This window comes from Onychostruthus taczanowskii, unplaced genomic scaffold (assembly GCF_017590055.1).
Source record: "Onychostruthus taczanowskii isolate IOZ18803 unplaced genomic scaffold, ASM1759005v1 scaffold9, whole genome shotgun sequence".
In the NCBI taxonomy this organism is placed as follows: domain Eukaryota; kingdom Metazoa; phylum Chordata; class Aves; order Passeriformes; family Passeridae; genus Onychostruthus; species Onychostruthus taczanowskii.
Window position 1 is genome coordinate 12,489,235 of NW_024506993.1, and position 27,270 is coordinate 12,516,504.

Consider the following 27,270-nt stretch of genomic DNA (forward strand, 5'->3'; position numbering starts at 1 on the left):
TTGCATTTGTTATTCCATCAGATAATATTATACTTATAAAGTTCAGTGCCATTCATCAATGAACTTTGGGTCCACATTTCATTTCTAAAACTGTATTTACACTTTTCTGGTGGAGTACACAAATGTCCATGGAGTCTAATGAATCCTGCTTTCCATGTCATTTAAGTCTGTCTTGTAGGTACAAGATGCTCTGAAACTTACTCACATGAAGGTCCTGCTATTAACAATCATATTCCTCTTAAAATTATTTTTTCTTGTGTTTCTTCAGAATGCTTAATCAAGCTGAAATGCACTGGCCTGATTAATGGAGAAATGACAGAATTGCTTTCTTGGCATATTTTTTTGTGTATAAACTCAAGTTCATTATTTCAATCTCCGAACCAGTATGCTCTTGTCCTGTGTGCAGTTCTGTTCATGCCATGAAGCATGTTACAGGATTAGATTGCTTTGAGAACATGCCCTGAAGGTATTTTGTCTAAGTGATTTAAGTGAAGCTGATTTTTGAAATGGTGTTTAACATACACCTTCATAAGCAAACATACACAGATGGTATTTGAAATCAAGGCTGCTTGGGTTTAAATGGGTACACAGCAGCTGCAGTGTTCTCATGGAGGTTCTTGACAATTTTTTACAATTTGTATGTCGTGGTAATTTAATGTGATGGAAATGTGAGGATAAACTGCCCAGCACTGTCAGGTTGTGCTCAGAGCTGTGTCCTCTGAACATCACAATGAAGAAGACTTGCAGAAGTGAGTGTGCATTCACGTGACTGAAGTAATGTTCATAGCTTCAGAAATCCTGAGCTAAGGCTTGTATGTAGTTTTCAAATAAAATGCTACTTTTTTTTTTTTTCAATATGAAAAGTAACATGATGGCTGCAAAAATTGATCTCACCTAACACTAAATATCCAGTGATGGTGAGAAGTAGATGCTTAGAGAAGAGTCCAAAACAGAAATAGCCAGTCATGGTGTTTCCCAAAATATTGCTCCAACAGTCAAGCAGTTGTGTCTGAGAATGTTTCTTAGGAGCAGTATCTCATGACAGATACTTCCACTGTGTAAAATACAAAAGTTGTATATAATATGAAGAATTAGCTCCTTTTTCTTTGCTCTGAATCTGCCACCATCTGATTTAATCTGATGCACCATTTTTTCCCCCTGTAGTTGATCACAGTGAAAAATAATTCCATCCTTGCTCCCTCTGTCACTTGTGGTTTGTAGGTCTTTATCACATCTGCTCTAACCTCTCTCGTTTCTGTATGTCCTATCTGCTTAACCATTATCTGCATGAAAGCTGTTCTGTGCCTCTTGTCAGCACTTTCACTTTCGGTCAACCTTGTCTTGCCCTACTGTGATGCAGATGAGGGGGCACAGAACATCCAAATGTTCCAATGTCACATTTTGTTCTAGAATCATTGCACATCTAGAAGTACTGATAACTGTTCTAGTGATTTTGCAGGAATTTCAGGGTTGGGAATCTAGTGTGGTTTTTGTTTTAAGGACAGAGTACCATAAAATAGAGATGTGCCTGACAGGCACAGGAGAGCATCTCTGGTTGCACTGCAGCTGCTCCTCAAAAGGCCTAGGAGAGTAAGTGTGAGAGCTTATTATATGTTTGGGATATTGGTGAAGTTAAAGGAAAGTGTCCAAATGAGGACTAGATTTGCCATTTGATGAATCTTATTCTAAAGTCATCATTATCTGATTACAAGTCTTTAGAAAAACAGATGCTTGTAAAGCCACATCCATTACATGATCTCCCTTTAAAATCAGTTATTTTCAAGGTCTGTGAAGTTATTCTTGTTTGGGCTGCTTCCGTGTGGCTGAAAATATTCTTCCCTCCTCCCCCATCCAGCTTCCTACTCAATTTCCTTTTCCTTGTTTCCCGTATTAATGTCTCTGTCAGACTGATCCTGTGTTGCCAACAGGGCCCCTAACGCTTCCTCTGTCTTTTCAGGAAATTTTCACTACCTTTGTTTTAAGTTAGCCCTCAAACAGAATTTGCCTGGCTGCATAGACACTGAAATGCCCTGTGACATTCCTTAGGCAGTGGTGTTTTTCCACTTTCTCAGCTCAGTACAATGAGCGATGAAGGCAGGGGAGCAATTTGGCTGAACAAGAGGAACAAAACTGGAACTTTGAAAACACAAGAAACGAACTACAGCTTGCCAGACAGGAAAAAAGCAGCAATATGGCTAGGAGGAAAAAAAAAAAAAAAAAAAAAAAAAAAAAAAAAAAAAAAAAAAAAAAAAAAAGGAAAGTGTGCTGGGGAGGGAGTAAAAGCAATTCTCTGTGTTGTGGCACCGTGACATCCTCAGTGCCATGCTGCAGGCTCGCTGAGATGAGCGGGCGCACAGCGCTCTGAATGTCGGTGCCACTGCCGTGTGTGGTGTGCCAGTCTGGATTTGGGTCTGTGCCACTGGCGAGCGCTGGCAGTCCTGCCCTCCTGCCAGAGCAGCCGGCCGCTCCCGCAGCCATCCTGCGGGCAGCGCACGGTCAGCGCGCCCCTGTACCCGTGCGCTCTTAGCGCTGCGGCGGCCAGCAGCCGAACGGAAGGCACGGCGAGGCCCAAGGCGCTCGTTCCGCCGGCGGCGACAGAGGGCGGGCCCCGCGGGTGTGGAGGCCCGGACCCCGCCCCTCCGGGCCCGGCCCGCCCCGGCGCTGGCGCGGCGGCCGGGGGCCGGGCACAGCCGGCGCCTCCCGCCCGCCGCTCGCGCTGAGCCGGCGCCGAGCCCCGGGAGCGCCGCTCCGGCAGCCGGCATGGTGGCCAAAGATTATCCCTTCTACCTGTCCGCCAAGAGGGCAAATTTCGCCTTGGAAGCGCAGACGGTGACCAGCCCAGCTAAAGAGACCGAGGTACTGCTGACACGGCTGCAACTTTGTTTTTCTTTATTGTGTGACCTGCATTGCGTTGGGGGAAAGTAACGTGGTTTGAGAACAGGCTGCAGTCTATGGATACCCGTTTTGTTTAGGCATCCTTTGCTGCCTTCTTTAGGTATGCACCTTTCTTTTGGAATAAAGCCAGAAACAGAATCCAGATTTTTTTATTTTTTTTTTTTAAATCTGTCACTTTAGGAAAATTAATCTTTAAAATAGCTGATTGAGACGTACCTGTTTTACATAAGGAGCTTAAAGAGATTTAGTTGTATTTTATTCCGGGACTAAGCATTACTTACAAATTGTTAAACTTAACGTAGGAGCTGGAAAGGAATCAGTAAAATGGTGTCTTAAAGCATGAACTTTAAGCTACCATTTACATTAACTGTCTTTTCCTCATCACAATAAAGAGAAAATTAATCTGATGTGTAGTTAACTGAAAATCCTGCCCTAACAGCAGATTGACTGCTCTATTTCTTAAAAAGCATGGAAGCCTTTCAAGCGACATTAAATATCTTATTCACTAACTCAAATTCAGCAATGTTCGTGAAAAGCTTAACTATTTGATACTTTAGGTTAATGTTGGTTTGTGTTTAGGAAAAAGCAGTGGCATTAAGGATTTTGTCTGCTCTGGAGGAAGGCAGAACATTTATCTGAAAGTTTTTATTACTTAAATATATAGTTTCTTTATTAATTTGTTTGCTGAGTGACTTGAAGACAGCTTATTAAGTTGGGTTCATTTAATACATCTCTATCAAAGATTAATTACCTCCCCACTTGAATAGGTCTAAAGTAAAAGTAACATAAGCCCAGTGACCTTATTTAATCATGATGCTTAAGCTAAGAACTGAGATGATGCTGCACTGTTGCTTTCCAGTGAACTTTTCATAGAGAGACTTAATTATTGAGGTTAAGGGAAGTGGGATTCTTTTCAGCTATGTGTTTTTGAAAAATTAACACCCTAAGTGTGTGTATATCCATCTATGGAAAACACAAGCTGTTGGGTACCAAATGTTCTTCTCAAGGGTACTCATTATATTAATGGTAATATTAAAGAATCATTATTATAGCCTTTACTGCATGAAGGGATTTTTTGTGAATTAATAGAGCTGTCAGATCTGAATAGTTGGAGTGTTGCTCTGTTACAGTTAGGAACCTTGATTGTAATCAAATTCCAAAAAAAAAAAGACTCAGTGAAAGCTGAGAGCATGAGGAAGTATTGAGTAACAGATGTGATCAATCAAAATTACAACGTGAAAACAGCTTGTGTTTTATACGAACAAGAAAATGCATCCTTCTGCTTTTGAGCTGTTTTCTGAGAATAGGATGGGATTCCAGCGTTCTGAAAAAGAAACTTTTAAATATCCTGTCTTAGGAGGGTAAGACCACCCGCCACTCCAAAATACTGATTTATAAAGCAGAAATAAAAGCTACTCTTTGGGAAAGGCATTACAAGGACTGATGTATGCAGCCTGTTTCTTTGAAATCTGTACGGGGGAAAAATCCTTAAGCTGTAACATTAAGCTGTTCTTTCAGTATTTGCAAGGGGAATTAAAGCTGCTGGGCGCCTTCTACCACAGCTGGGTGTTACTGCAGCAGAGCGCTCCCGTGTCCGGGCTGGGCGTTTCTGCCTTTGCAAACGCGAGTTTCGTTCTAATTATTAACACGTGAAGTTGGTTTTTTCTTTTTAGTAACTCAAATTGTGCATGAATGTTGGTATATTTGGATCAGAACAGATTTTCTGCTCTGTAGGTGTTTTGCGGAACAAGTCAGGGGCAGAAAAGAGAACCGAGGATTTCTGCTTCCGGCTCTTTCTTTCAGCTGTGCCAGCTCCCTTGGCGTAAACTCTGTGGAAAGTTGCACAGTCACAAAACAATGACAAATGAAATTTCCAAAATATATGTAAACACTAAAATCTGGATTCTGATAAAAAACTGTTGTTCTAGTCCAAGTCATCATAGTTCTTTTAAAGTGCAATTTAAGGGCAGCAAAACACTGCATTACCTAGTATGTGAATTAATGTGGCAAATACTGCAAGGTCTTTAGTTGAACCATTCCACACCCCATATAAAATCCTGTACTACAATTCTAGGTGTGAGCAGTACATAGGTGTTGGGTTCTTCCCAACTGTTTTATAATTCAAAAATAGAAACAATTAGTAACATTTGAAACTTGCTTACTCTAGTTATAAAAAGCCCACACTTTTCCCGATGAGAAACACTGTTTTCCATTTTTCACCTTCTAAAGCCAACACCCAGACTGGGTGGGCAGCAGGTGAGAAGGAACATTCACAGCCACAGTTTGAGGTTTAAAGGTCTGAGTGTGAAGTCATGGCAAGGAACTCCCGAACTCCTCAGAGTAAGGATGTCCTGTTCTGCCATACAGGATCCAACAACACCTGGATTTAGGCTCTGAAAACTACAACGGGGGCATAGGATTCCTCTGTGTGTCCAGTATGTTGTATGTCTGTTTACAGCCCCTGCAGTGCAGAACTCAGACCTCGGAGCCAGGGCTGTTTGCAGCCTCTCTTGTTGTCTCCAGCTATCCTTCCAGCATCTGTGCAGGAGCTCTGGGCTCGGAATGGTGTTCATTTGGGGATGGTGTTTATTTGGGATGGGGAATGTGAAGGGGAACCCACCCGCCTCTAGGCTATGGCACATCATTAACAGGGAACCAGGCGTGGAGCCAGAGGGAGAGGGGCCAAAAGATTAGGAGATAAACTCCAAGTCATGATTTTTCTTTGATCTTCCTAAATGTATGTATTTCATGTTAATGAAATATTAGTAAGTTGCAGTTTTGACATATTTTAGGTAAGTTCATGTGCAGTGTAGCTGTCAAACCCGTGCGCTTGGAATTGCTGATCTGTTCTGCTTAATGGCAGTGTGAAACAAACAGCTTGTCTTTATTTTTCCATCCACTAAATCACTGTGTGATATCTGCTGGTTAATTGGCAGTCCAGGTTAATATCTAGTCAGTTCCAGAATGGAAAATGTCTTTCTTAGGTTGCCTGTACAAGCAGCTTGTAATGAGAGGAAATGCAGAATTTAATCAACTCTACATTAGTTGTCTGGGTTTTCAGGGTTTCTGTTGCTTGTGTTAATTGACTTCGATGTGTGGTTTTTCTGTTCATTTGCCTTCATTTCCTAACTCCTGATAGATGTATTGATTTCTGGATATTGCAGACGAATGATCAGTCAAGATTGCTGGATACAGCTTGTGCTTATGCTGCTGACACTTGAGTGGCTCTGCCCTCCCTTTGGCAAATGAAATCTGAGGCTCTAAGGGTGGTGACCAGCGAGGGCAGCCTGTGTGCAGCCAGGAGCCAATCTTTGGTCAACACGTGGTGGGATAACATCATGAAAACTTCACTATTGTCTTTGACCAGGAATATTTCACCATTCCCTAAATGGCTATTCATTGTACCCCAGCTATCACTTCAGGTTCTTTGTAATGCTGTTATTAAAATGTCTCTGGATTTTCCTTTGTTTGCTTGCTGGTTTTGAGGAGACTGACAGAGGAGGAACAACAAACCTCTTCCTGCTACCATGAGGGAGTGCAGGTGGTGCATGGGACCTTATGGATTTCAGGGAAAATTGTATCACCAATGCACACACTTAATTGTATAATCAAGTTGCCTTTGTGTCAATTCACTAAAATTGCTTGTTAAATGCTCCTTGAGATGCTGGCAGTTTTGGTAGAGGGATTCTTCTTCCAGATTTTAGTATAGACTCGTGGATGTTTTAGTTACCTTTGTACAACACTGAACTATACTTAGAACTGCTTTAGAGTCACCTACTTTGTTTTTCTTGACCACACACCTGAGTTCTAGAAGAAGCACTGTTCTATAATTTTCCAGTCAAAATCTTTCTAAGATACTATGAAGCAAAGGCAAATTCTCTGCTGTTGCAGTATAAAACCCCAGTCTTTTTAGTGCCAAAATCAATTGAGAATGTTGTTCTAGTTTTAGACTTGCTTTGTTCTGAAGGTACATAAAGGTTGAGATGCTTGGTTTAATTTATTTTTAGATTTAAGTGTTTGCTGTGTTAAGGATTGTTGTAACGTAGGTTGTTTTTTCTATTTTAACCATTTTTGTTTTGTTTTGTTTTTTATCCTGCTGAAGGTTAAATACCGATAACATCCTGTGGAACAGAGCTTGAATGTGGGTTTTTTTTAAATTAAACTCCAAGTTTCAGGGGCATTTATTAGAGCTGTTTAATCCAAGGCCAATTTAACTAGTAGCAGACTAACAAAAATAATATTGTTGGGCTTCCTGCCATGACAAATGTTGACTTACCCTTATAAAGTTGACTAAAAACTAATAACCTTTAAAGTATGGAAACCTGTAAGGCATATGGAAATATAGCCAGTTACTTGAAATCTGAAACAGAGTGGTTCTGTTTGAGTTTACTGGCACTGCTTGTGAATTAGGTATGAAACAAAGGTTACTGTACTGTTTCAATTTATAGTGTCTTCTATTTATTACACTCTTAACACTCTTGAGACTAATTTAAGTTAAAAGTTTTTTCCTTAATGAACGCTCCCATAGCACAGAATCAATGCTTTGGATGTCTGCTTGTCTTGATTCACATCAAAAATGGAAAAAAGTTAACCAGCATGACTTTTGTAAAATGTTAAGCAAGGTAGCTACCTTAAATCCAGAATTACTGCTGTAAATGTCTCAGAACTTGCTGAACTCCAGTAAGCTGAGAATCTGACAGGCATTGGCAATTTCAGCCACGTTGTGTGTGGGTTCAGTTGGCCTTTGAAGGTTAAAGGAAAGCAGGATAAATTTTACTGTTCTAAAATGCTAAGTTTCTGTACCAGTTTTCACACAGCACTTATTTTCTGTGCTGGGTAAAAACCTCTGTAATTTCCTTTTGTTGAGTTTGGTTTTAAATACAATCAGAAAAATCAACACAATATCCTGGTCACAGTAGTGCAGCAGACACAAGAATAATGGCCCCTCAGGGGAACATTTTCCCTTGTTTGTGGGATTCAGCACCAGTGCTCCGACATGGAGACCGTGTTTGAAGCTGCTGATAAGAGATGGGAGTCAGGTGGAAAAACAATCATAGCAGCGGTGAACATAATTGGCTCTTCACTGCCAGGAAATCGGTGGCTAAGCCCTTGAGGGGCACAGAGTGGAAGAATTTTCAAGTGAGGTACTGGAGCAAGTGAAGACCTTTTATATGGCACCTAGACTGCTATTCAGCGTGTGTTATCCAGGTCATTGGTTCTGATGTTCTTAGGGCAATATGGAGGGAATCTGGCCTCATTCTTTTTTTTTCCCTTTCTTTCTGTTTGTTGGAAATGAAAAGCAGTCTTTTGCTGGAGTAATTTATCCACCAAAGGGTGATAATTAAGCTGTTGTGGTCTTGAACAATAATGTATTGAAAATTGATACAGTTAAATGGCTTTAACTCACTGCTTTAACTCACTGCTTTTGAACTTCAGGAATATTCCATTCTTTACATATACTAGTAAAAGAGGTTGTTTTTTTTTTTTTTTTAAGTTTGCTGATGAAGGGCACCAAAGTATTACCTTCTTCCCCTAAAATAGCCTTCTAGAATCTTTCATATCTGTGTAGGGTTTTCTTGGATACAATATAACCAATTATTAGGTGCCAGTTTCACTAATGAAGAAGCAGAAATAGCATGAACATAGCCACTCTGTTGTGCTAGGCAAAAAGACTTAAATTTTACTGAAAAGGGAGCTGACAGCTGTTAGTCCTCTCAGTGTGGCTTCCCAGTAATGCTCTGGTTGGAGCTGAGTGCTGCATTTTCCTGCTGTCCCACAGCAGAAGAGAAATCAGAAAGATAGAGCTTTCCGTGCTTACTCAGTAGTCTAAACCATTGGGTCGGAGTTTAATATATAGAAGATACTGGAGATACAATTGTACCTATACATAAAGAGTAACTTAGAATGAAGAAGCAATTGGAAGTACTGTGTCCTTCATGCCTAATTAGAGGCATGGCACCTTTGCAACTGCTTATTTGATAGCTTCCCGTCTTAAATTTGTGATAATCACTGATTATGCTATGCTGATTAGTCTTTCTTCCTACTAATTCTTCAGAAAAGTATATTAGAAAAATGTACAAAGAAGGACATAGTAGGTGTTTGAAATGTTCATTGTCTGGTTTTCAGAGCTGTCTATATTTTGGACACAAATTTGCTCCTTTTATCAGTTTCAAGTTCTTTCTCAGGCTGCATTCACTGTATTTGCAGCTTAAATTTTTTTTGTCCCTGAATTCAAATGTTCCCGAAGTCATCTTAAGTTCAAATATACAGCTCCCTCCAAAAGCCATCTGCTCATTGTTCTAGCCTAGTCAGGTATTAATTTGACTTCACTTGACTGTTCAGCCTTTGAAGTTCCTGCACTCATGTTTCCCTCAGCTTTACTTAGCCTTATATCAAATTTAAAGCCCTGTCAGATTAATGTTACTTATTCACATATACCAGCTCCACATTTTGGAAACTCTGCCAAACTGTAGTCTGGGTCTTTTTTTTTGTAACTGACTTCCCGTATTGCTTTGGCAAGCCTTCATAACTCTGAAAATACAGTCTAACGTGCAGTAATTTCAAAATTCTGAAATAAGGTTTTTAAAAAAAAATATCAATCATAATGGCTTTAAAAGGTCAGGTGGCACATTGTAACTCCTGAATTTTTTGTCATAACTTGGCCTGCTTCCCAGTCTGGACAGGTGATGGTTTTTGCAATGGATCCAGCCCCTAAATCCTCTTGATCCCCTCTAAGGTCCCAGAGCTGTGAGGGGGGAGGCAGGAGGAGAGGAGCAGTGATGACTTTGGCAGCTCTGAGGACACCTGGATCTGGTGCTCATCCCTCCAGTGCAGTGTGTCCTCACGGAGCCTCCTCGTGCTGGGCAGACACTGGTCAAGATTGAGACCCCAAAGGGTTTTATGGTTGTGGGGCTTCTGGTTAACTGGAAAATTGGAGAGTCTTCAGAGGCAAGTTAGTGAAATAATGAGCATGTTGGACTAAAGTGCAAGTGCAGTTTCTGGTCAGTATCTCTGGGTAAAGCAGAACATAGTTCATGCAGTGCCCTCTTTCCATTTGTGTTGCTGGCTGTGATGAACAGAGTCCTTGGTGAGAAAAACACTCACCTGTTCAGAACTTGCCCTTGACTGTGGAATTTTCCCTCTCCAGATTATTGGTCTCAGTAGTTTGTTCAGCTTCTCTGCAGTGCTGGTTTGGAGAGGTGACACAGCTTGAGAATGAGGGTGCTGATGAGAGGGGAGGCAGAAGGGATGGAGATAGTACAGCAGAAATCCTGTGATCAGATGTGCAGCAGTTTCAGCAACACTGTCTGGCAGTTTCAGAATTGCTCTGGTACTGCTATATTTTCATTGCACAGTCAAAGCCTTGTTTGTACAAACTTCATTTTACTAAAGTAGAAGGGGTGACACAGTGCTGGCTTTTGTGGTGAGACTTCTCTGAATAACATGACACCTGGAACACTAAGATTTGATGAGTTTTCACTTCCAGCTCAGTATCTTAACCTACTGCACAGTTTCTAGTGGAGGGGAAATCATGTTGTTAGTTAGAAAAGCTTTCCTCGTACTTAAGAACTTACGATTAACAAGATTTTCTTTCAGAACTCATTGGTAAAGGTGTCAAGTCTCAGGCTTTTGGAGTTATCTGTAGTAATGTTATTTGAGAGAATCCGGTAATAATGCTGATTTCTTTCCATAAAATTGAATTCTGTATTTGGACTGCATATTTGACTGTTCTGAATTCTGGGCAGAATTTTCCATGTGAAATCAGAACACCCTAGATTGCATGAGGAATTCAAGGTGGGGTGCTGGCACAGAAGGACAGGACTGCAGTTATCTGACCTGGCTTTGCCTGCTGGGGGAACGGCTGGCCTCTAGTGGCTCACAGCAAGAGGTTCCACAAGATCTTAATGGTGTTTGATGGTGGCTGAAAGTCTGCTTGGAGTTCATCTTTAAAATCGGTTTCTATTTTCAGTGAGGTTTTGCAACATGAACATTAGTAAAAATTATAATTTCTTGGCACTTTTCTTCTTGAAATGGATGGGGGCAATGGATACCAGAAGGGATACAGCATAAAGAAGGAGTAATAATTTCTGTTAATCCTAATCCTCTTCTCCCTGTCTCCTGGGAAGTGCGTACAGTGTTGATTTCCAGGCTTTGCTGTGGGCTGGGGTGCTGGTGCTGCTGAGGCAGAGCTGCTGGCACAGGCTGAGCTGCTGGCACTGCCCGGGCTCCGTGTCCCTGCGCTGCAGTGCAGCACCTTCCTGAGCAGCTGGTCCTGCCAGGGGCTCTGCTCTGGCCACCAGCACTCAGAACAGTCACAAACACCTCGTGCTTGTGCCACCAGTTAGAGGAGAATTGCACTGGAATCTCAAAGATTTCCCTCTGTTTTGGGGAGTTGGGGAGGGGGTGGGGTGCTGCTGCTGGAGAGAAGAACGTGAGTGTGTAAGAATGCGAGTGCTGCAGTGACGTCAAAAATGCTCCTTCTGAAACCTGCCTCGAAGACGTGGTTGCTGACAAGGAAGGGTTATGAATAACAGTGCAGTGATGAAGATAAGGATTTAACTCACTTTAGACTGCTGCAGTTCTTTAATGCCAGGTGTCATGTGTGATGGAATACATTATTTTTGCTAGAGGGTTAAACACTTTGTCGCTCATCTCAGCTGGCTTTTATGGATTTCCAGGTCTGCCTGCTGAGAAGTAAATTAAATATGTAGCTGCTTCTCACCTTTTCTCTGTTGCTGCACTAAGGGAAGAGAATTTTTCTTGCCAGTAATACAGATGGTGGTCATCGCTGCTGAGATTTATTATGTGGTATCAAGAAGGATGACAAATCTGCATTATTTCCAGAAGGATTTATATTTCTGAAGAAAAGGATAATAGGCATGCTTCATTTCCTTAAAGCTATGTCCAGACAATTGGAGGCATAGCAAACCTACACAAACTTTATAAGAATGGCTGAAAAAGAAAGATGAACTGCATTAAGATGTCCTTGAAATATGGTGTTGGATGGGGTTTTTAACTTCACTTGGAAGGTTTGGCTCTTCTTCTGTTGCCTTTTGCATGTGCTGTTCGAGATCCATTAAATGTCAGATGGAGGTTAGGAAGCCAAGGGTAACTGTTCTAATTTTATGTATTTATAATCACTTTTTTCTGTGTTACAATTTCTGGTTGTTTTTTTAAAGAATATATATCTGCAGGACAATTGGCATATTGTTTTGGTTATACATTACTTTGGGTGCTGTTGTGCTGTTAAAATATATATGTGAAAGAAAACGTTGAATGCTTTATGGTAGATTTTGTTAATTTCCTTTATATTTAATGCAAACAATAGGTGTAAGTAAGCATGTTATTAGTGTGTTCGTCTGTATATGTGAGTATTTTCATAAGAACCTGCATTCAGAGACAATAACAGTTAAAGATTTCTGTCTAAATTATATATTCTGGAAGAAAATACATTTAACTGAATAGAGTCACATGCTGGCAGTGCCAGAAGCAAGGGCACAGAGAATTGTTTATATTTGAAACCATTCCTTTCAGTGAGATTATCATAATGTGCATTAGCTGCAGAGCACTGCTGAAAATTTTTCTGCTAAGAATGAATCATAAAAATAATCATTTTCTCTTTCTTTGCCTCCCTTCCCTTGCTCCTGGCCATGCCAGCGTCTCACATTTTTCAGCAGTTTCCAGGACCTGTATGTACCAGCCAAGAGCAATCTGTCACTGTCAGCGTTTGAAACTGCTTTTGTTTATTTACTGCCCTGATGATAGACCAGGTTTGCAAACAGTCTTGCTACAAATGCTTTCTTAGGAAAATCAGCAGAACTGTTAGCAATCTTCACCTGATTATGCCCACACTCTGCTGACTTTTTTTCCTTTCCCTTCTCCCTGTGCTGCAGGAGCCCAGTAACAAACGGGTCAAGCCTCTTTCCAGAGTCACGTCCCTGGCCAGCCTCATCCCCCCGGTGCGAGCCACTCCGCTGAAGCGCTTCAGCCAGACCCTGCAGGTAAGGGCAGCACCTCCTGCTCCCGCTGCTCCATCAGCTGCGGCTCCCGCTGCTCCACCAGCTGCAGCTCCCGCTGCTCCATCAGCTGCAGCTCCCGCTGCTCCATCAGCTGCGGCTCCTGCTGCTCCACCAGCTGCGGCTCCCCCTGCTCCATCAGCTGCAGCTCCTTCCTGCAGCAGGGATGCTCACACACAGGCACCCACCACTGCAATGTGCCAAACAGGCTTAGGCACCTTGTCAGCACAAGGTCACTCAGCTTAAAACTCTCAACTCTCACCTCAAAAAAAAAACACTTCTCTGTTTAATGTTTTTCACTTACTAGGAAGAAAACTACTGCACCTGTAGCATATAAAAATAGTTCACAAAAGGATTACAGTTGCTTTTAAAATTTGATGAAGAGAATATTCCATAATGCTTTTTCTTCATGTTGGTTGGTTTATTTGAAAGTGTTATTTTTGCTATAGTTGGTCAGGTAAGACTGCTAAATTTCCTCCTGTAGAGTGAACTTTGACCTTAGCTAAACAAAAGTTAGTGAGCAGTCGGAAATTTCCAAGTCATTTTCTGAAGGTGATGATGAAAATTAGTAAAAGGCTAACAAATTTTAAATGCAGTTTCTATGTTAGAGATTGGGAATGTAATACTGTACATACTTGGAGACTAATGAAATTTTAGTTTATAAAGCATTTGTGCCTGCAGACCTAGAGATGGCAAAGTATTGGGGTGCTCAACTCCTAACTGCAGTGACAGCTGGGAGCTGCAGCAGTGCTCTGGGTCTGGCCCAGAAAGCCACTGTTTCCTCTTTAGAAGAGTTTATGTAAGAAGGCATGACAAAGATCTAAAGATAATTATTTGACAAGCTTAATTTCTTCGAGAGGAACTGTAAAAGGACCTTGAATGTGTTAGAAATGTTCCTTAATCAAAATTACCTAAATTAGAGCTTTACTGAAGTTACCTGTTAAGGATGTAAGAAATAAAACTTCAGAGTCTATTGAGAAATAAAAAGTCATGGGAAAGAGCTCCATTTTTCTGTAGTTGTAATTACCTAGAAAATTGATATTACAGGCTTTTCTGACATTGTTTTTCCTGTCTTTGGTTCCTGTGATGTTGAAAGTGCAGATTTCTGCACAGGGTTGGAGGATCAGCCAAATGTCTGCAGCCCTGCTGGGCTCGGTGCAGGTGAGGTCTGCGTGACTGGTGCAGAGCTCCCTGAATCCCCTGGGCTCTGTGAGTCTCCTGCAGAGTCTGCCAGTCTGCCTCCAGGGGAAACTGGCCCAGCTCTGGAAGGGCCACATCAGTTCCAGTTGTGAGGAGTGTGGAAAAGGATTTAATTTTTGGCCAAACTGCTTCTGAGCGGGGTGCTTCCCTTTCCACAGCCTTAGGCAGCTGTTGGCCTCATTTCGGTACCTGTGCTATTGTTCTGCAGGGAAAGCCTCTGGGACTGCACAATGCAGTGCCCAGAACAATATTGTATTTAATAAAGTTGTTTCAAACTAACCAAAACATCTATCCTTTCATGTATACAGTAGCAGCTTCCCAAAATGATACCTATGTTAATGTGGGTAAATTTTGACAAAAGTAGGAGGGGAAAATAACAGCTTTGTTGCAAGTCCTGATGTTGCAAGTATTTCTGTTTTGCTCTGTTCATACTGCCCATAAGAATATACTTTAATTAGCAGATGAAATAGTGATGTTATTTATACCATCCCCTCTAACTATGTTCTTGAAGGAGCTGGAATGAGAAATCAGCTTCTGTGTTCTCCAGATCCTGCTGGTGATGTCCCAGCTGTAAATTGATGTCTTATCTGATTTTCTCAATAACTGTAGAGCAAGGACAGAAAAGACTGACCTTGTGCTCAGGTGTCCTACTTGGAAGTTCTGGGAAGTGCATATAGCTATTTCACTTCATTATGTTTTGACGTAGCTGTTGATTTTTTTTGTGTATACTTCATTTTATTCCAATTTTCCACTTATTTTCATTACTTTTTTCCATAAGGATTCCAAGTAAAAAATATTTGAATTCTTTCAGTTTTTCTTTCTGGGCCTTCTTTCTTGTTTTTAATTTGTTTGGTTTGCTTGTTTGTTTTTGTAATTGACTATTTGTAGTCACTCTGTTCCTGTCATGTAGGGCAGTGTACTGCAGCTGACCAATAAAATGCTGTTAGCTTCATCTCTGCCAGCCACACTGTGTCTGTGCAGCTGCAGGATTCCCAGTGCCAAGCAGGTATTCTTACTTGTTAATCCACCTGGGAAGCCAGTTTATTTCATAGCTGTATTTCCAGTCTCCATCAAGCTACACTAATGATTGTGATGATCTCCCTGGTCTTGTTCACAGCTGTGCTGTTTGGCTTAAAGCAGAAAATAGGATCAGAAAAAGAACTCCAGCTGATGCTGAAGAAAGAAATTTAAGTCTGCCTGGCTTCCTCTGCAACTTCCATTTTAATCAGCATGTCTTGAATTTAAGTAGGGAATCCAAATTACTTTTTTCTGTCTTAGGACACCAAACATTTCTAAAAATCCTCAAGAAGAAAATTGTTTTTAATATCAGTTCTGAATGCCACAGCTTTCATCAGTGGTGGCCTTTGCCCAGTATATGAAGTTGTTTGATTTAGTGCAGCTCTAATTAAGGGTTCTTAATTGCATTGATTGGTAACACATAGACCCTTCAAGAAACAATCTTATAACAGCCAGGGAAGTTTGTTGCCCAGAGAAATATGGTAAACACAATGAGAGGTTGTGGATGGATTTTTCCCCAGCTTCTTTAGTTTTTGGAATTATATGAAAATTTTAATCATCCCACAAGGCCATAATTTTTAAACAGTGTGTGGGACATGTTTTTTAAGGAAGCCAGAAAGTTCCTTATAGGAAAATATTTTAAAAAGACTGGAGATCTAGAAATGCTCTTTTGACTTTACTGCAGTTCCTTCATGGGATTCTATTACATGACTGATTATTTTGGGGTTTTTTTTTAAATTTTTCCTTCTTGACAAGTACAAAGCCAAGATAGCATCAGAGTATCTTCAAGGTTGTTTTTAGAATTTTTGGTAGAACTTCAGTTTAGGGCTGTATTCCAATAATAAATAACCTCAGTTCTGTGTCCCCTTATTAAGCAAGGTACACTTTGTATGGTTCATGAAAACGCTGGTGGATGAGAGAAATCAATTAAATATGTACTCATTGTGTCTAGGTAGCAAGGATGCTAAGCATACAGGCAAGCAGGATTTGGGGAGTTTGGTTTCATTTTGAGTCTTTTAGCCCCTCTGTGCCCCATCTGCCCAATGAGGACAGTTCAGGGCTGGGGAGAATGGTAAGGAGTGTTCTCCTGCAGCAGGGAGGAACATTCTGTCACTGCATGTGAAAGGTCACTTTTCACAAAATACTGCTTAATTTGAGTTTGCTCCACGATTCCTCATTATAACAAGTGTAAATTAAGTATGTAATTTCACATGTGTTTCTGTATCTCAACTCTTGAAGGATGACTAGCACCTGACTTGCAAAGTTTTGGAAGGGGGGGCGGTTTATGTGTTTTCTATTAAGGTCTTTGTCAATTCCAAGCACCACTCAGAATGGCTTCTGTTAAAGGACAGGTTTTTTTTATTTATATCATGTCTTCTGCTGTGGTAAAAACATAGTATTTATAGGCTCTGTTTGCATTTCATGGGCTCTTAAGAGAAAAATTTCAAATATTGTCCTTCGTGTATGCTGCTTTCAACCTGGAAATTGAGAGAATTTATTTTGTTTTAAATAGTCTTACCCAAGGCAATTGAAAGATGATTTTTTATGTAAGTCAGGTTTTAAATAACAATAAAAATGTAGAGTATTTCAACTATGTGAGATAGTTTAAGCATTTGAGAGGTATGACCTCAAAAAGAAGCCTCTCATTCTAATGAAGCAAAAAAGAGACCTTTTCAAAATAGAATAGTAAGAAGGTAAAGTATGCATCCTTAGCCTGAAATCCTTCTAAGAGTTTACAGGCAATTAAAACTCTCAAGTCTCTCCTAAACTTGAAATTGGCTTTATTGAAGTTTAGGACCAGACCACATAATAGATGCAGAGATGCTGGTACACCCTGGTAGAGTGTCGAATATTTGCATTAATTCTAAATTTTTGATGAAGCAGAAGTGAAATGTACAAATCATTCCTGTCTGTCCACTGAACTGAAATTCTGTATTTGGTCAGTTCTGTTAGTTCAGTGTGCTGCACCATTCTGCATTATCCCCTTAGTACACTCTTGGTGGTTGTTATATGGGAATGCATTGCAGAAATTTTGTTCTTGTTGAGGGCAGGACCCAGACAGAGTTCACTGCAGGAATGGAGGCCCTGCCCTTCCATGAGGATGTATTGAAATAATTTCTCTTACATTCCTGGTACTAAATGTTGCTATGAAGTTCAAAGTAAAAACTGATCAGAGAACATTTGTTTGTTGTACTGGACCTTAGGAATGAGCAGAGTGAGGGTGTGACATGCAGCTGATGTAACATGGACCCAATTGTCTCTTGCCAGCGCTCCATCAGTTTCCGCAGCGAGAGCCGCCCCGACCTGCTCAGCCCGCGGCCGTGGTCTCGCAATGTGCCCCCTGCTAGCACCAAGAGGAGAGACAGCAAACTCTGGAGTGAGACCTTCGATGTCTGTGTCAATCACATGCTTACATCCAAGGAAATCAAGAGGCAAGAGGTACAGATATAAATATGGATATGTTTTTTTAAACCATAAATTTCATGTTCAAAAGTCGCCTTTAAAGCACAGAATTGGGAATGCTCATAGATGTTGGGCTAGCACTTGAAGATGTCCTGCAATTCAAATGTGTCACAACCTCCACTAGAAGCAGAATTCCACCTCTAGTCTTTATGACCCAAGCTATATTAGATTAATGTATTTGTTCAATCCAGCTCATCTTATTTCCTTAACAAACCCGAAGTTACTGAGATGTCTTGTGATTGGCTGCATGTGTGTGCGTGTTCTTTCTGACACTTCCGGTAGCCATGGTTGATATTTTGGTGTTTCATTTTGTTGTTCTAGAAATGTGAGGTGAGCATGCTGGGCCAGGAACAGGTGTTCATCAGGTGATACAGACACACAAAAATGCACCATCATTTCCCTTTTGGATAAGACTGTCTTTGAGGAAGGTTCCAGTGCTAGACAGATGACACATTGATCAAAAGATGTGTCTTCCAAAGCAAAACAGAAGCGTGCCAGGGGTTTTAATGTGTCAGACGAGACAAAGTCTAAATAGCTCATATTATAGTCAACACAGAGCTCCTTCAGAATCAAGGTATTTTTATTTTCTAAAGAAATTTCTAGCAGTATCAACAAAGCTTGTAACAATCTCCCTGAGCATATTTCAGGGACTGAGTCATAAATCAAACAACAGTAGTGTCAGGCATTTCTTGTGCAAATCTTAACATTGTACAGGAATTCGTAGGAAATAAATTTGTAATTGAGAACTTCAAAGGCAGTTTACTGAAAACTAAACTGTAGAAACTGTTTGCACAGTGTATAGCAGTCACTGCTGTGTGGGGGCAGGAGCCAGGATCCTTGGTCCAACCCAAATAAGTGTGTCCCAGCAGGTTTAGCAGGAGGGTTCTGCTGTGTGTTTGTTCCCATCCTGTGTGCTTTGCTGGGACAGCTGACCTGCTGCCCATGAGCTGCACTAGGGCAAACGTGGCAGGAATGGGTGTTCTGAGCCCCAGCTCCAGCTGGAATCTGCTCCAGCTGGAGATGGGCTTCCATGACTGATACTGGTTGAAAGCTTTGACTGCAAAGCAAGGAATTCTAGCCCAAAATGTCCTTAAGTATTCCTGTACCCCAGTTTAAGGAGGAAATCATGCAAAAAGTTAATAACAATGGGGATTTGATGAACCAGTGAATTAGGGTGGTGTTATTTTTAATCTGCCAGCTTTAAAGTCTCAAATGTGCTTTAAGAGGAGTAACTAACATCAGCCAACAGTTATCTAGAGCTCAGCCTTGGTAACAAAAAAATGAACTGGGACCAAAATGGAAGTGCTCAGTACCATGAAATGCTTTAAGTAAGATCTGTCTCCTACTTGGTAGAATCCCCTGTGACTTCCGCCACTGCATGTGCTAAAATGGAACACAACAAACTCCTGTGCAAGCAGTTGGATAAGTGGCTAAGTCAAAGTCAAAACAACGCAAAAATGAAGGTAGTGTCCTACATCTGGGAACACATCCCTTTGGAAAAAAAATTTTTTGTCTATTTGAGATAAGCTCTTAATGAACTGTTTTAAAAAACAATGCACTTGATTCTGTAGTTCTGGAATAAAGCCTTACTTTATTTCTGTAGATTTAGCAGGGAAATGCTGTTACATGGTGTTAAGACAGCTGTTCAAAATATAACATCAACCCAGGAAGTGGAGCATAGATTAAATAAAGATATTTTCTAATATTTGTGTCTGTTTTTTACAGGCTATCTTTGAACTTTCCCAGGGAGAAGAAGACCTGATAGAAGATCTGAAGTTGGCAAAAAAGGTCTGTTTAAAAAACAAAACCAAAACCAAACCACAACAAAGAGTACTAATTGGTTCATAACACATTTAAAACAATCTTTGTTTTTTATAATTGCTAAGATAGTAAAAGAGGAAAAAATCCAAAACATATTTCAATCTTCCTGTTCTTTCTGAAACTCTTATGTGTGCTGCCTTTTTTTTTTTTAATATTAAATTGATAGTTTTATATATGGTTATGAAACTTACTTCCAGAGACCATGAAATTCTATTACAAATTTTGCAACCACCAAGCCACAAATGTTTATTTTTCTTTTCAGGCTTATCATGACCCAATGCTTAAGCTTTCCATAATGACAGAGCAAGAGTTGAACCAAATTTTTGGAACACTGGACTCTCTAATTCCTCTCCATGAAGGTAAAACTCAAATAGTCTTTGGCTGCATAATTATAGCACATAGATTTAGTCAGGTGTATTAAAATGAGGTTTCTCTTCTTTTTTTTCAATTCACTCTCAGATCTTCTTAGGCGCCTTCAAGAAGTCAGGAAACCTGATGGATCAACGGATCACGTTGGCCACATCCTCGTGGGTTGGGTAAGGCAGGGTTTATAACCAGTCTTGGGACTTCAGTCTGGAGCTGTAATGTAGTTTTGCTCAGACAATTTCCTTTCTATAACGTGTCAAAAATATATTCTCAAAATACTTTTAAAAGGTAAGGCAATGATTTAGGGACACAATAGAATATTTTCTTTTCAGGGATTTTCCATGAAAAGATTTAGACTGGGATATTGTTTTTAAAGCTCTTGCTATTCAGGAGTTGAGCATTATTTAATATATTTTAAATAAAAATCAAGAGTCCGACTAGAGTTTTTCTTATGTTGGTCCTTTAAGAATCTGCCCCTGTTTCTGTTCTGCTTTCCTTGGAAAGTCAGACAGGGATACAAGAGAGATGTTGCTGCCTCATAAAAGATAAAGTAGATAGGTTCATGTCCACTAGCATTCAACAGCATAAACACTAAAAATAGTTTTTGTTAGTTTTGTTGATAAAACTGTTCATTGTTATCAGAAAGTTATTTTTTGTTTTAGATATCTGAGAAGTATGCTTTTAAGTAAATGTAAGTAATGAAATTTAGCAGGGAAAAAAAGGCTTGAAATTTTAAAGGAATTAAGTAATGACATTTAGCAGCTGTATGTGAAAGTGTGGCCTATGGTCAACAAGGGAAGAATTATATAATGTATATAATGCAAGTAGTTAATGATAAATAATTTCTAAATGTCAAAAATAATAAAAAAATTATCTCCATTTTCTTTGCATAAAGTAATTTAAAATGTATTTTCTGATGTGTGTTGAACATCAGTGAACTTCTCTTGGTTCCAATATGTTCAAGTCTAATTTCCTTTTTTTAAAGATTTTGCATATTTGGTTGTTACTACAGCATGTTTTGTAAATGTACATATTGTTCTAATCAACAGACAAGTTACTTTTTTCACATTTATATATATACAGTTTTGTCATCTTAGTTTGGTCAAGGTTCCTGTGGGCAATATAGAAGTTTGATTGTAGAAATCTGCTGATCTGAAAAAGGCCAGGTTTGGGAGTACTCATTCCTAGGCTTTTATTTCCATTCATAATTAAAGCCAGGCTTCTGTGTTCAAGTGTTGTCTGCACTAATTAGTGCTCAGTCTTAAGTAATTTATATTTTTAATGCTTTGCAATAATAGAGCTCTGTAGGATCTGAGTGATGAGCAAGTGCTTCTAAATTACTTAAATGTTGAACAAGGTGGTCTGAGGACCCTTGTAAAGGTTATATTTGTTGGAAACATTGCATCAATAAACTGTGGATAAATCTCCAGCTAAAGGCGTCTCAGCAGGGATTCTGATGTCCTGAATCACCTGAACCTTTCAGTACAGGAAATCGTGCTACAGAATAATTTATTCTTTCCTCAGCTGCCATGCCTGAACTCCTATGACAGCTACTGCAGCAATCAAGTAGCAGCCAAAGCTTTATTGGACCACAAGAAACAAGATCACAGGGTGCAGGATTTCCTGCAGCGCTGCTTGGAGTCTCCCTTCAGCCGCAAGCTGGACCTGTGGAATTTCCTTGACATCCCCAGGAGCCGTTTGGTTAAATACCCACTACTGCTCAGAGAAATTTTAAGACACACACCAAACGATCATCCAGATCAACAGCATCTGGAAGAAGCTGTGAGTTACTGTTGGGTTTTTTAGGAGATTATAGTAGTTTTAAATTATTAGTGAATTAAGGGAAGCTACATAAAATATAAAAAAGTGCAAATATTTATATGAACAGTTGAATATGGGACTGTGTAATTAAAATTCATATGTTTTCATTGTGTTTCTGCAGATAAATATAATTCAGGGCATTGTGGCTGAAATCAACGTAAAGACTGGTGAATCTGAATGCCAGTATTACAAAGAGAGACTTATTTATCTCGAAGAAGGCCAAAGGGATTCATTGATTGATAATTCACGTGCTGTGTGTTGTCATGGGGAACTGAAGAACAACAGGGGAGTGGTAAGGAATAAATATTTTGTCATCAATAACTTTAAAAGATATCTTCATTTTGCACAACAGCTAAAAGAGCTGTGAGCATATATAGAGAAACATCATTCTCTAATATATAGGAAGTTGATAAATATTAATTAATATATCACTAATCTTTTTTGTTAGTAATTAAGTATCTGTATAGGGAGATAATAAGATTATATGTATCTCTGTCTCTTAGGGAGCCTAAAAATATCTTGGATAAATTGTAAATCTGATCAATTTCAATACTTGCAGGGAAAACCCCTAAATTTCTGGTCTCAGAGATGCGATATTAATGTCTATAAAGAACACACAAAATGTACCAACAAACTTTACATCTGTCAAAGGCTGTGGTTATTCAAAATGCTTTACTTGATTCTTTGTTGAGATCAAGGTTAATTAATTGACTAGAGAAATTTGGTACTTTGAATTCCAGTCTCTGGAATACTGCACTACTGATAAGTTTGACAATCCAAGCTTTCAGTTAAAAAGGGAAAAAAAAAAAAGATATTGGTAAAAGAGAACTCAGTCTTTCCTAGCTTTTCTCCCCCCTCAATGTTAAATAGAACTTTTGAATGGACAAACAATGAAAAAAGATCTTTTTTCTTTACTGACACTAATGGAAGTATGACACTTAAGTAAGTAGATTAAACTTTGGAAAAATTTATTTTAGAAAGTAACAAAGTAAGCAGTGTATTTTTTCAGCTGTGGAACTGCTTGGTTATGCTTACAGTGGAAGGGTCCAGTTTCACCACACAGCTGAGAGGGAAAGGTGACACAGGTGCTGTTTCCTGGTTCACCTGACGAAGGTCAGGCAGGCAGCTCAGAACCAAACTACCAGGAAGAAACCGGTGATTTTCATCTTTCTGCCAAACTTTATTTGTTCCATTTGGTGTAATGATATTTCAGTCAAGGAATAACGCTGTATAATCTCTGAATCTTGTAACAGAAACTGCATGTGTTCCTCTTCGAGGAGGTGCTGGTGATCACTCGGGCCGTGACCCACAACGAGCAGCTGTGCTACCAGCTGTACCGGCAGCCCATTCCCGTCAGGGAGCTGCTGCTGGAGGACCTGCAGGACGGAGAGGTGCGCCTGGGCGGCTCCTTGCGGGGAGCCTTCAGCAACAACGAGAGAAGTATGCAACAGCTTCTTCTGTTTGCTCATGTAGGGTCATCGTAACTGTAGGATACCTGCCAATGTGGCATCAGAATAGTCTCTCGAAAATTAACATTATCTCCATCCAACACAGTGAATTTTGTTCTAGACTTGTTTATTACGTTCTAGGTTGTTTCTTTTCAATTTTTCCTCAAAGCTTACTGTATTGTTAATAGAATTTCTCCACACACCTGCTCCTGTACTGAATTGAGAAGGGGAGAACATACAGACTGGAGTGGCAAAAGCGCAAAGTTTTGCAGTTTTGCAGACTTTGCAAGGCAAAGTTATGAGCAAGTGTATTTTGAAATCTTGAGCTTCAGCTGTTTTGCCTTTCCTTGTACTGGAGACACTGATTGCTATTGAATAACTCTTTAAGCTGGCAGATACTGTAGTACTCAGGGTCAAGACTGCAGCTATTCATGTTTATGTCCTTCCAGTTAAGTATATTATGAAGATGCTTTTCTATTACAAGGGTCCTTTAAATCTCATCTGGTCAAAACTTCAAGGGGTTTTTGTATGCATCCACTGTATTAGTGAAGTGAAAGGAAGAGATGAGGCAGTTTTTGGCTGGCACAAGGACACTGCATTCAGTGAAGGTTATGGCAATTTCACTTTGCAGAGAAATAGGAGGAGAGGCATTAAAATGTGGGAGAAGCCTTAATCTTGCTGATTCACCTTAAGCATTATGGTTAGCTCATGCATGGCAGAACCAAAATTATTTAATCCAGCAATATGAAGTTACTAGAAGTAACCAGGTGTGGTGTTCTGTGGTCTACTCCCAGAAAAAAGAAGATACCCAGACTCTTTTCTCTGGTCTCACATGGTCTTGTCTGACCTTAAGGCAAAGATTGTGCAGATTTTGTTACTTAAATGTACTCTTTGATTATAAAATCCATTCAACCAAAGCATTCAGGGGTTTGATATATATTGTTTCTTTCAGTCAAAAACTTCTTTAGAGTCAGCTTCAAAAATGGATCCCAAAGCCAGACTCACTCTCTCCAAGCCAATGACTCCTTCAACAAGCAGCAGTGGCTGAACTGCATCCGGCAGGCCAAGGAGAGGGCAGCGTGCGCGGGCACGGCCGGCGGGCTGGAGGCGCGGGTCCCTGCGTCCCCCCAGGGCTGCAGGGTGCCCCAGGGAGAGGCCCTGGAGCAGATGGAGCAGTCGGACTGCGAGTCAGACTGCAGCATGGACACCAGCGAGCTCGGCGCCGACTGCGAGCGCATGGAGCAGACGAACTCTTGTGAGAGCCAAAAGCAAATAGAAACCAACGTTTGACAAAAGCTTACAGCTCGTGGAAGAAAGCCTGTCTCTTACCTGTACAGTATTTGCATTCCGTACATGGAACCATTTGGAGAAGCACTTTTAGAATATTTTTTGTGACAATGTCAATGCAGTTCTTGTATTTGTTCCTGTGAGTGTCGTACTGTAACGTCCCATCTGTATAAGCTGGAATCTCTTGCAACTCATGTCCTGTGATTATATTCCATAAACACCCAAGGTGGATGAAAGAGGTACTTGACCAGTTATTCTCAATGTCCTGCTGTAAACTGAATCTCTAAACTGCTGTTTATGTATGCATTACATAAATAACCTTTTCCTAATTTTTAAGTACTTTATTTGCCCTTTAAAGGGGCAGCTGAAGATGTGGATTTAATACAGAATTTCAGGATGGGTTTCAAGATAATAAGTTTTCTTAAAGGTATGGAAAGAAAAAGTAGTTTCTTGTAACAAAAAAGAAAACTATTTTGCAATAAGCTATCCCAAGTCCTGTGCTATTAAATCAGCAAGAACTATAAACAGCGGGCCATGGAACTAGGGACTCTTTAGGACTTATTTTTCAAAATGAAGCACTGTCCTAAGATGCAGCAGCCAAACTTACTAAAATCTGGACATTTCAAATTGTCAGCAAAGTAAGATGGTTTCTTTTTCAAAGAATGTAATGCTAAAAATAATCAACTGAAAAAACCACAACAAACCTTTACAGCCAGCACTGAAATAAATGAAATGCTGAGAATACTGGATGTTTGTAAATAAGCTGGTAATTTGCTTTCAGTGCCATATATATATATATATATTATCCCAAACAGAATAAGAATGGAAAGGAGCTTTTGCTTGTGAATAGGCCCTCTTCAGCATTTTGCACTCCACTGACCTCCACTGTTGGTTTTAAGCACCACTAATGTTAAAACATTTAATTTTCTGTAAATGTCTCTTTACAATTACATGTAGTTGGTTTTTAAAACTAAGTGATGATTTTATACAAACAGTGCTCTACATATACGCCCTGTGGGATTATGTAGAGAGTTTAAACAAAAAGGGAATTTTTTGTCCTTTAGGATGTATTACATCCTTTTTACTTTCCTCAAGTTTTGTTTTAAAAGTTTTTGTTGCATTTCATTTCGTACTGTAATTGGAAATGTTACTGTGTTTTCTGGTGGCTGGTTTGACCTACTCATTATGATGAGAAGCAGATGAGTCACTTAAATGCAGTCTAAAACACGTAGTGATCGTCCTGTTATTTTTCAGGAATCCCTGGGTAGTATTTTATTTCTTACTGTAAGAAATAATGCCAGTGATGTTATGGCAAGCTATGAAAATGATATATTACAAATTTTAAATGATTCTTGGTATTACACAAGATAACCTGTGCAAAGTACATGTAACAACAAAAGTAGAAAAACTGCTAAGTTATTGCCAAAAATATTTTTCTTGTGTTCTACAAGTTTACATAAAATTTACTAGTTGTCTTACATATATATATGCTGATGTGCATTGCAGAAAATCAGTGTGACGAGATGATAAACAATATAAAACAAGGTATTTTTATTTTTTAAAAAATGGCATTTTTACCCTATAGAACATATTTCTGTATTTATAGTTTTTCAAAAAAAATCAATTTTCTTTTCTGTTTCAGGCTTTGTAATTTATTTCAACTGCTTCGTTTTTAGAGCTGAATGAGTGAAGATGAAAGGAAAAATCTGCAAAAGAAAAGGCATAGGGAAGTTGTTAAGCAAAAATGTTGAAAAAGAGCAAAAAGCATGTAAAATGTTCAGGTAGAGAAGAAAGAAGGAATGTGTGTTTTGACTTTTTTTATTAATGGCCTTAAACTTTTCTGGAAGCATTTCAAATAAATTACATTAAACCATTTTGATTTTAATTTGGTTTGGTTGGTTGTGGAAAAAGACAACAAAAAGATTTCAGTGGTACGTGTAGTGAGGCTTTAACATAAGTGACCAAAGCTTGCATTTGTTTCTTAGAAAGTGGTACATATTTGGATCTAATCTGCTAAATGCACAGTTGTAACAGAAGCAAGTCACTGGACTCAATTCACCACATTCCCCAAGGTTCTGTATGGCATAATTAATTTAGTAAGTAGGTGGAACAAAAATGTACTGTCCTGTCATCAGTTTCTCTCATTATTCCTCGTGGGTCACAATTAAGTTTATTAATTTTGGGGTATTTCAACCAGCCAGAAGATCTCAGAAGATTAATTTACATTTGTTTACTATAATTTAGCCACCCACTCACTGTTCAGCATTCTGGAGTGCAAGTGTTGTGGTTGTGCTTTGTAGCACTTAGCTACTGATTAATCTAATACATCATTAGGATGTTGGGTTTTTCTCCTAAATCATCCTAAGGATTAAGCTTTCCAGTTTAAGAATACTGATATCATGCTGGATTTGCTAAGCTTGTTTTAGTTCTAGTGTATTTAAAATGCTACTGCTTTTTGAAAGGATGACTTTTGATTGTGGCAGGAGGATGGTGGTGGAGGGGTGGGCTTGGACTATAACATGTACCAAAAAGGATGGGTGAAATGTAAAATTACGACTGTGAAGTAAAGAGGAAGAATCATATACATAAATATGTTCAAGTGAATGTCCAAGTTAGTAATTCTGCTGTCCAGGGGGGAGAGTCTGAGAGGCTGCAGCAGTGAAGAGGCAAGAGGCAGTGAGTGAAAAGCCTGAGGTGTCAGGTGCTTCCAGGATCACCACGACGAGTTGGCAAAATGAGGAGAGGGATAGAGACACTCATCTAAACCTGAGGCACGAGCCCTCTGCATCTCCACTCGGGGAGAAGGGTGAGTGACGAGCTGTCCTGCTCTCAAGAGCAGGATGTCAGTGGTCTGAGAGGGCAGATCCATCCCTTTGTGGCAAATTGTTTGCTCTTCAGCTCCTGATGAGGAGAGTCAGTGTAGCTATAGCTTATGC

General features: G+C 39.8%; 1 protein-coding gene across 1 annotated transcript; it reads left to right on the forward strand.

The window, feature by feature from the left end:
• Positions 1–2,675: 2,675 nt before the first annotated feature.
• Positions 2,676–26,219, forward strand: ARHGEF3 (Rho guanine nucleotide exchange factor 3). Its single transcript, XM_041426017.1, has 10 exons — positions 2,676–2,856; positions 12,789–12,896; positions 17,397–17,567; positions 19,317–19,379; positions 19,675–19,771; positions 19,872–19,948; positions 21,303–21,560; positions 21,721–21,891; positions 22,853–23,039; positions 24,000–26,219. Exons 1-10 carry the CDS (start codon positions 2,761–2,763, stop codon positions 24,335–24,337), a joined length of 1,566 nt encoding a protein of 521 aa, XP_041281951.1. The 5' UTR covers positions 2,676–2,760; the 3' UTR covers positions 24,338–26,219.
• The last annotated feature ends 1,051 nt before the right edge of the window (positions 26,220–27,270 follow it).